The sequence below is a fragment of the Aplysia californica genome, unplaced genomic scaffold (assembly GCF_000002075.1).
Source record: "Aplysia californica isolate F4 #8 unplaced genomic scaffold, AplCal3.0 scaffold00693, whole genome shotgun sequence".
Classification (NCBI taxonomy): Eukaryota; Metazoa; Mollusca; class Gastropoda; order Aplysiida; family Aplysiidae; genus Aplysia; species Aplysia californica.
This window is the reverse complement of record NW_004797963.1, coordinates 192943-203298: the sequence shown is the minus strand read 5'-3', so window position 1 is coordinate 203298 and position 10356 is coordinate 192943. Positions and strand designations below refer to the sequence as shown.

The 10356-nt window shown below is 42.3% G+C and overlaps 1 protein-coding gene across 3 annotated transcripts in view; it reads left to right on the top strand.

Annotated features, from left to right (window-relative positions):
* LOC101850365 (tau-tubulin kinase 1) overlaps nucleotides 1-10356 on the top strand; it is a 26644-nt gene that overhangs the window by 6552 nt on the left and 9736 nt on the right. For 2 of the 3 annotated variants that reach the window (XM_005108490.3, XM_035972438.1), the window contains exons 3-7: nucleotides 4633-4773; nucleotides 5982-6129; nucleotides 6743-6957; nucleotides 8088-8255; nucleotides 10142-10240. In XM_005108490.3, coding sequence (XP_005108547.3) covers nucleotides 4711-4773; nucleotides 5982-6129; nucleotides 6743-6957; nucleotides 8088-8255; nucleotides 10142-10240 — 693 coding nt within the window. In that variant the 5' untranslated portion in view covers nucleotides 4633-4710. Of the gene's footprint in view, nucleotides 1-174; nucleotides 316-4632; nucleotides 4774-5981; nucleotides 6130-6742; nucleotides 6958-8087; nucleotides 8256-10141; nucleotides 10241-10356 lie in introns of those variants that run through there. The other variant, XM_035972439.1, reaches the window with a different exon arrangement.

The window sequence follows — 10356 nt, the reverse complement described above, 5'->3', positions numbered from 1 at the left end:
CATTAACACACACACACACACACACACACACACACACACACACACACACACACTTTTGGACAAGCTGCCTTCACAAGACTCACAGAGTGAGTAATGATGCGTCACGAAGGCACCGGATCGATCGATCTAAAATTACGAATTTCTACAATGCACACTCCCCACGGAAATTCAACATGGCTGCCTCCTGACCATCATCGTTGTTAGGGCAACATTTTATGTTGCGGTTTCTTTTTTTTTTCCCCACCAAAGTCATAGTGGATTTTTTATTGTAGAAGTTGTGACGTCTTCTCAAAAACTGTGGTCGAAGTGTATGTTGTGAGTAGATTGTCTGACATTACCATGGAAAGGTTCTCTTAACCCAGTCGTCACCTCCCATAGCCTACTCATCAAGACGGAAACCGATAGTCGATAGGATCTAGAATCTAGATCTAGATCTAGACAGATCCAAATCTAGATATATTAGAATCTAGATCTAGAAATCTAGATCTAAATCTAAAACTAGATTCAAGATTCTAGATCTAGGCTAGAATCTAGACGAGACAAGTCTACAGCTACATTTTGCTACAAAATTACAAATTTTAAAAAGGCAAGCGCTATTTGCAATGCCGCGTTCTGAATAGCTCCCGTGCTATTTGAAACGCCAGTACTAGATTTTTACATCTAGAATCTAGATCTAGATGTAGTAGCCTTCGTTGCTACATGATAATATTGTAGTTTTGCCTGAATTGTGGAAGCTTTCTCAGTTTTTTTATAAAACCTCCTAGGATTTGACTCCTTTTTTTATGACGTTGTCTTAATTCCGATCAATATTGGGTAGATCTAGATAAATCTAGATTAGATCTAACAATTGTTTCTGACATTGTTTGCACAAAAGTAGATGTCTTGTTCATCTCTCATAATCATAATCATCTGAGTTAGAGGGGTTTTTTTTGGAGCAAGTTTAAGTCGAAAGACGCTTGGATAACAATAACAAGACGGTGCAACTCGAACTGTAAGTTAGGCCTAGAGAACGTATACAAGCTGTCTACTGTCTACGTTCTCTAAGTCTAATGTTCAGTGCTTCCAAGCGTGGCATCGAATCCCGGTCCCGAAAGTTGTTTTTTTTCCTTCTCCTGAGCCTAAAATTAAAAAATTAAAAAATAAGATTCACAGACCAAGGAAAGCCACTATTGAACTTTAACCAGGCCTAAATTGGTAAAAGGAAAAGTATGGGCTATACTAAGGCCTACTTTGTACAGAGCTCCTCTTGGGGACAAAACCAGAATGTGCATGCTTCATCACTACATTAAAAAACTACTAAGCGACAAGATATAATTATGGGAACAATTTGTTGGTCAGTCGAAAAGAGGACAACAACAACAACAACAACAAAACGGGAAAAAAACCCAATGGTCCAGGACCGGGATCGAACCCACGCTAAAAAAAATAATGGTTTGACCTCAAGCGCAGACGCGCTGTCACTTCGCCCATCAGAACTTCTGATAACGATGTGCAGATTAAGCTTGATATTTTACACACGGCGACACAGCGTTTTATTTAGCACTGGCGCTAATCGCAACGCGGCATTGCAAATAGCAAATAGGCACTTCCTTTAAAACAGGCAGGCGCTATTTGCAGCGCCGCGTTCTGAATGGCTCCCGTGCTTTTTGAAACGCCACGTTCCGAATGGCTCCCGTGCTTTTTGAAACGCCACGTTCCGAATGGCTCCCGTGCTTTTTGAAACGCCACGTTCCGAATAGCTCCCTTGCTATTTGAAACGCCAGTATTAGATCTAGATCTAGTATCCATCGTTTCTACGTAAAAATATTGTTGTTCTGCCTGAATTGTGGAAGCTTTCTTAGTTTCTTGATATGTACGGCTACATTAAGTACGGCTAGACTCTCAGGCTAGCCGTACTTAGATCTAGGTTTGGCCCCATCGACTCAAGCCTGTTGAGTACACAGGTCTCATTAGATCTAGATCTAGTAATTAGGTTTAAGATACATGCAAGTCAGTAAGGCACCTTTTTGTTCTGTCTGAAATACAAATACTTTAGGCATTGTAAACTAAAAATTTCATTTACAATTCAGCCATCAATAATGATGGCTAGCCTGCCAGTCTAGCCGTCCTTATGTAAGGCCCTATTAACATTAGAAAGCAGGTCTCATTAGTAGCCTAAATATTCAGGTTTAAAATACATGCACTAACATTAAGGCACCTGGTTTCGTTTCAAATACGAATACTTTAGGTACTGCAAACTAAACATTGATTTACAATTCATTAGGCCCTTTTTTTTGTCAGTTTAGCCATCTTATTAAAAATAAGTACGGCTAACCCAGCTGTCTACGGCTAGCCAACCAGTCTAGCCGAACTTACCCTAGCAGTCTAGCCGTCATTAAGTACGGCTAACCTCTTCCTTCTTGATAAACCTTCTCGGATGTGACTCCTTTTTTTTTAATGACGTTGTCTTATTCAGATCAATATTGGGTAGATCTAGATTAGATGTAACAATTGTTTCTGACATTGTTTGCAGAAAAATAGACCAGACGTAGAACTAGGTAGCCTATCTAGTCTAGTCCATCTCTCATATCATAATCATTTTGAGTTTGAGCAAGTAAGGAGAAAGACGCTTGGATAACAATAACAAGACGGTGCAACTCGGTATTTATAAGCAGTAGTTTCTGTCCGCAGTGTTTTCATACAATAGATCTAGATCTAGATCTCCCTAAAAATATTATCTCTAAGTTAGCCTTCCAAGTCTAATGTTCAGTGCTTCCAAGCGTGGCATCGAATCCCGGTCCCGGAAGGTTTTTTTTTTCTTTTTCTGAAATTAAAAAAAAATAAAAATAGACTCACAGACCAAGAAAGCCACTATTGAACTTCAACCAGGCCTAAAATTCCTAAATTTTTAAAAGGAAAAGTATGGGCTATACTAAGGCCTACTTTGTACAGAGCTCCTCTTGGGGACAAAACCAGAACGTGCATGCTTCATCACTACATTAAAAAAAACTACAAAGCAACAAGATATAATTGTGGGAACAATTTGTTGGTCAGTCGAAAAGAGGACAATAACAACACCCAAAAAACCCAAAAACTTCCAGGACCAGGATTCGAACCCACGCTCATAAAATAATGGTTTGGCTTCAAGCGCAGACGCGCTGTCCATTCGGCCATCAGAACTTTCGTCAACGAAGCATAGATTAAGCTTTATAATTTTACAAACGGCTACACAGCGTTTTATTTTGCACTGGCGCTAATCGCAACACAGCGTTGTAAATAGGCACTTCCTTTAAAAATTGCTATTTAATGTGTTACCTTAACCTGCTCTTGTCTGTTGGTCTCTGAAGAAAAATGTTGTGTAAATATTTTCAAGAGATCTTTTTCCCCCCACAGCATTTGATAAATCTAGGAGTAGGGGCAATTGTTTACTTTCTCGCGTTTAATTCTGGTCGCGCTTAGATCTAGATCTAGACGATACTCTATGCATCCTGGTGCCGGGCCTTCCAAAATTTTCTTCTAAGCCTAGACTGTATAGGCTCAGATTTTCAAAGTAAAAGAAGCCACATTACGACATTTTTGCTAAGGTATCTAGAATAATAGGCCTAAGTAACATGCACATCTCATGAATTTGATGAAGCATAAGAAAATGCGTGAAAAAAAGATTGCACCCCACCCTAAACCCATTTTGTACTTGGCTTTCAATATGGTGCAGCGTCACTGAAAATATTATATCATGGGCCAAATAGATGAAAACAGAGGAAGGAAAAGTTGAGAAGAGAAAAATCGGGTAAATTTCCCTATTAGTATTAGTGTACTTCATAGCCTTTTTCAAAGTGGGTCTGCCGCTGCCTATTAAAATTGATGTATGATCTTCTGATCCTAAGTACAGCCAGGATAGGACCATGTTCCTTTATCTTTGTCAAATGTAATGTTGCAGACAACCATGACAAAACTCATTCTCAGCCGTCTCTCTTACAAGAATTAGACTTACAAGCACAAGGCGTCAAGGCATGAAAGCTCTACCTTAAAATTCAGAGAGTTGTGAAATGTCTGTTACTGTTACGATGGATGTGTGTCAAATTCAGAGAGTTGTGAAATGTCTGTTACGATGGATGTGTGTCAAATTCAGAGAGTTGTGAAATGTTTGTTACGATGGATGTGTGTCAAATTCAGAGAGTTAGTTGTGAAATGTTTGTTACGATGGATGTGTGTCAGTCCAAGGTTTGAGAACTGCCCATATGTTTTTATTGACAAGGCTGAGGATAGTTTGGCAAGTGGAAAAATATTTCAAAATTTCGTTGTGCTGCTGCACTTGCACTACGTCCTTTTATTTGTTTATTTTGGTCTTTTTTTGTGTTTGTCATCTCGGTTTTCCTTTTATTGTTCTGGCTTTTTTTTGTGTTTGTCATCTCGGTTTTCCTTTTATTGTTCTGGCTTTTTTTTGTGTTTGTCATCTCGGTTTTCCTTTTATTGTTCTGGCTTTTTTTTGTCGTCTTGCTTGAAATTAAAAAAATATTTCCTTGTTCTTTCATTAGCTGAAATGAGATCAATTTAGGGTCTGAGAGCCATGTTTTGTCAACTGTTGTTAAAGTAGTTGTTGAGGTTGTGTTGTTGTAGACAGTGCAGATAGCTGTCTTGATTTGTTCTCTCCAGGTCCCGGTGACGTAGAGAATGGGTTAAACCAAACTTTGGATGCTGAGTGGGTGACATTATATCCTGGCATCTGCAACCATGACGACGACTGCAGAAGATCTGCTCCAGGTCAACCAAGTGGTCAAGGACCGCTTCAAAGTTGTGAGTGCTGGAAACTTTAGTTGTTTGTTTGGATTATCCTCGTGACTCTTGTGCCAGAACCGCTTTGTTGAATGGGGAGCACATTCTTTACATGGACTTATTGTTACTTTGTGTCTGTTCTTGGCCGTGGGTGGTTGGCGGGTGCTCTGGTATGGTTTGCTTCTTCTTTCCTATCAAACATCTATCGTCTTTATCTCCCCTCCTTTTTTGTGTTTGTTACTCTCTTGTAACACTTCTAATCTTCGACACTTATATGACCTTATTGTGTTGCAAGTGCCGTAAAACTCTTACAAAAACTAAAACTAAAACTGTTCTTAGCCTTTATCATTTTTTGGGGTTTTTTTTGTTTTACACAGTTAAAAACTGAAAGTGCACATCGTATTACCGGAAATTTCCGGCTGCCACAGAGGGTCGTTTGTCAACATGCTGGTGTGGGTGGGGGGTGTGTGCTACTGAAAATGACCATTTACGGCTCAACAGATGATTAAAGGAATATAAAACCCAGTCTTTTCTGAAAACTGTTTGAACGAGACGTTAGAAAATGACAAGCGATCAAAGATTTGCAAACAAAGCAGCAACTGTGACGGAGTCAACAATGTAGCAGAACAACACATCAGACAAAACTGTTCACACATTACATGTAGTCACTGTATAGATTGATATCTTTATAACTGGCTTACAATTTTCTATGTAATTTACCATTTAAGGAACAACGAAATTTTCCATTAAAGAAGTTCATGGATCTGTGCCCTTTATATAAGGAGGGAAAATAGTTTCAATCTTGTTATTCATAAATAATAATGATTTCTTAGAAGAATTCACATGGGGATTTAGGTTCTGTTGGGGGGGGGGGGGGTATTAGTAGCTCTGTGGAATGTGTTGTCGACAGGGGCCATCGGTGAGTTCACCCACATCAGATCAGAGAATATCTTTGTCAAGATTTCTTCATCATCCTGAAATGCAATTTCACTGTTTTTCTTTCCTGGTGTTGTTTTTGTCTGTGTCCCTTGAACCTTGCACTAAATGACAGTTATTGTAGTGACGGGCTTGTCTGAGACGTGGTGAGTGCCTGTGGGTTCTGCTGATGCTAAATGACAGTTATTGTAGTGACGGGCTTGTCTGAGACGTGGTGAGTGCCTGTGAGTTCTGCTGATGCTGGTTGTGGAGCTTTGCTCGGTTGATGAAGAACATTTTTTTTCTCTTTTCAGGTGAAAAAAATTGGCGGGGGTGGCTTCGGTGAGATTTATGAAGCCACTGATCTAATCAGTCGAGAATTGGTAGCGCTGAAATTGGAGTCAGCTCGACAAGTGAAGCAAGTGTTGAAGATGGAGGTGGCAGTATTGAAAAAGTTGCAAGGTACATGTGTATAATAGCATATTTGTTGTTATGTGTGTGTGTGATTGGGGGGGGGGGTGGTGTTCACCCTTTCATTTCAGTAACTTTAGTAGTGTTGAGCTCTGAGGGGGCAGAGGCTAAAAATGTAAATACCGTCCAACTTGTGTAAGACAGCCATCCGTTGTTGAGGTGCAGGGTGAGTGGGAAGGATCTGGGAATTTCACTGAAATCCGGTGCTTCCAAACTTCCCTGTTTTGGAGAATTGTTGAGTAGAAAATTGGCATTCCTGTACAGGACATAGTGTAAAAATATCTACAACTGAGGGAAATGGGAAGTGGCAATTTGTACAGAAGAGTTGTCCTGTACAGGCGGCCGTTAGAGCTGGTTTGACTGTTGTTTGTTGTTTTGTTCTCAAGGTTTTTGTTTGTGAAGTTTTTTGTTTGGTTTCGTCCCGGAGTTGTTGAAGATTGGTTGTCTGTTCCCCTTGCTGTGGGTAGTGGAGAGGAAGTTGTTTGTCTGTTCCCCTTGCTGTGGGTAGTGGAGAGGAAGTTGTTTGTCTGTTCCCCTTGCTGTGGGTAGTGGAGAAGAAGTTGTTGTGTGGAGATGTGTGAAGGTGGCTGTTGTTTGCTCACAGGACGAGACCACGTGTGTCGCTTCATCGGCTGTGGCCGCAACGAGCGCTACAACTATGTGGTCATGTCCCTGCAAGGGAAAAACCTGGCAGAACTACGCCGCAGCCAGACCAGAGGATGTTTTTCCCTGAGCACCACACTCCGCCTGGCGTCTCAGATACTGCGGGCCATAGAGGCCATACACGATGTGGGATTTCTGCACAGAGATATCAAACCGGTATGTTATGGGGATTAGTTCTGAGACTCTGATATTTGTGAGAGTTTTGTGGGAATATTTTCTATAAGATGTCTCTGTGAGCCCTCATTGGGTGGTAGAAAATTGTGCAATGTACCAGACTAGCGACTGATAGAAAATTGTGCATTGTACCAGACTAGCGACTGATAGAAAATTGTGCATTGTACCAGACTAGCGACTGATAGAAAATTGTGCATTGTACCAGACTAGCGACTGATAGAAAATTGTGCAATGTACCAGACTAGCGACTGATAGAAAATTGTGCAATGTACCAGACTAGCGACTGATAGAAAATTGTGCAATGTACCAGACTAGCGACTTATAGAAAATTGTGCAATGTACCAGACTAGCGACTGATAGAAAATTGTGCAATGTACCAGACTAGCGACTGATAGAAAATTGTGCATTGTACCAGACTAGCGACTTATAGAAAATTGTGCAATGTACCAGACTAGCGACTGATAGAAAATTGTGCAATGTACCAGACTAGCGACTGATAGAAAATTGTGCAATGTACCAGACTAGCGACAAAGCTGTAGGAATGGCTGTGAACCCTCATGCTATAATAATGTCATTCTGGGAGTCCGTGGTTGCTGAGGTAGGTGATGGTGTTTGGTTTTGAGACTTACTTGACCTTTGTTGGGAAATATTTAGGTAGAATCTTATGCTGACTTTAGTAGGGCCCTGTTTGGTGTACTGCATGTTGTGCCTTATGTCTGGCCTCTATGGTGCTTCTCTTTGTTCTTTCCCTAAGTAGTCAGGTCTAGGAGTGTTAGAAACAGCATCGGTGGAACTGAGTTATGACGTTGTCATGTCCAATATGTCATCAGTGGACCATGCTTTTATTGAGTGGCTGGTTGGCCTGTGCTCCTTTCTTTTCATACGTCCATCCTTCTTATCTCTCCTTCATTATTTTAGTAAGAGTTTCACGGCACTTACAACACAATAAGGTCATTTTCTGTCTTTTTTGTGTTTTGTTGACTCTCTTCTAACACCTCAAATCTTCGGCACTTGTATGACCTTATTGTGTTGCAAGTGACGTCTGACAAAAACGTTTAAATGTTTTTTGGTGCACCTGAGATAATGTTTGTCGTTTTGGTTTTTTCCCCCAGTCAAATTTTGCCATGGGTCGACAACCGAACCACCGCCATGTGTACATGTTGGACTTTGGCCTGGCCCGCCAGTACACCACGGCCTCGGGAGAAGTGCGACAGCCCCGCTCGGCCGCAGGTTTCCGAGGCACCGTTCGTTACGCTTCCATCAATGCACACAAGAACAAGGTTTGTACAAGGGCCCAGTGTTCCTGGCCCGGCAGCCATGTTTTGTCATGATATTTCTCGTTGATGTTACTGGCTTGTTGCGTGGTCATGGAAGCGCAGGCGCGTTGTCTTGTGGCAGGATGAGGCGGCAGTTGTCTTGTGTTGAGGATGAGGCGGCGGTTGTCTTGTGTTGAGGATGAGGCGGCGGTTGTCTTGTGGCAGGGTGAGGCAACAGTTGTCTTGTGTTGAGGATGAGGCGACAGTTGTCTTGTGTTGAGGATGAGGTGACAGTTGTCTTGTGGCAGGATGAGGCAACAGTTGTCTTGTGGCAGGATGAGGCGACAGTTGTCTTGTGTTGAGGATGAGGCGACAGTTGTCTTGTGTTGAGGATGAGGCGACAGTTGTCTTGTGGCAGGATGAGGCAACAGTTGTCTTGTGGCAGGATGAGGCAACAGTTGTCTTGTGTTGAGGATGAGGCGACAGTTGTCTTGTGTTGAGGATGAGGCGGCAGTTGTCGTGGGTTCTTTCAGGAGAAAATTGTCGTGGGTTCTTTCAGGAGAAAATGGAAGCCGCCCGGAGACTAGACCTGCATGTTTGCCGACAATCGTCTGAAATCCGACAATCGCGACCCGACCCGCGAGCCGACCGATGCTATCGCTAGGCCCACCTGTATTAGTCGAAGTGCGAGGCCTGGCCGACTGCCAGCGACCCCTTTTTCTCCCGTCGGCTTTGTCAGCACTTTTGTTTTCGTGCCGACTGCCGACGTCGGCGTTTCCGACATAATTGTCGGAACCTGAGTAGAAATATGAATACGAAAAAGTACGACAACCTAAATTATCTACTTTCTGTTTCATGCTCGAGTGGCCATTTTGAATTTCGTTTGTTTACTGATTGTTAAGGTCATGTGGATTCTTTCAAGTCCGACTCACTTGTTCTACTCTAGATTTAGATTTATAGATCACTATAGACCTCAATGGAGGATTCGTATTCCAATTGTATTGCAGTGTCAAACCCTATCATAGGTTGTGCTGTAATATTAATGTTGGTAAAACGCATTTCATCAGGTGCGTGAATTATTTACACAGAAATATAAAGATCTAGAATCTACATCTAATCTAGTAATCTAGACTCAGATGAGTCCCTCTGTCCGGAATCGGATGCGGATTTCTCTTTCAAGACCCATTCCTATTCACTTATTTTACGAGATTCTAGGTCTAGATCTAGATTTATTTAGATCACTAGATCTATAATAACTAGATAAATATGTGACTGGTGGCATAAACTGAGGTTGTTTGTGTGACTGGTGGCATAAACTGAGGTTGTTTGTGTGACTGGTGGCATAAACGGAGGTTGTTTGTGTGACTGGTGGCATAAACTGAGGTTGTTTGTGTGACTGGTGGCATAAACTGAGGTTGTTTGTGTGACTGGTGGCATAAACTGAGGTTGTTTGTGTGACTGGTGGCATAAACTGAGGTTGTTTGTGTGACTGGTGGCATAAACTGAGGTTGTTTGTGTGACTGGTGGCATAAACTGAGGTTGTTTGTGTGACTGGTGGCATAAACTCCTGTGTCCGTGCAGGACCTTACCTCCATGTTGGTTTTTCAGACTACAGATGTTGTCAGTGTGCTTAGAAAGCAATAGATTTCTGGGCGAATGCATTTGATTGATGGGGTTGGTTGGAGGGTGCCACCGGTAGGTCCTACATCTTTTCTTTCCCTCTGGTCTGTCTGTCTGTCTGTCTGGCTGGCTTCTTTCCTGCACTATATGACCGTAATTGTGTGGATGTGCTTGTCTTTACTCACACTGGACGTTGATGGATGGATGTGCTTGTCTTAACTCACACTGGACGTTGATGGCTGGCTGGATGGATGGGTGTCCCGTGGCTAACTCTCTGTGTCTTTTTCCAGGAGATGGGTCGACACGATGACCTGTGGTCACTCTTCTACATGGTGGTGGAGTTTGTCTCGGGACAGCTGCCCTGGAGGAAAATCAAAGACAAAGAGCAGGTGAGTCTGTCAGTGAGTCAGGCCGTGCCTGTGAGTGAGTCAGGCCGTGCCTGTGAGTGAGTCAGGCCGTGCCTGTGAGTGAGTCAGTGAGTCAGGCCGTGCCTGTGAGTGAGTCG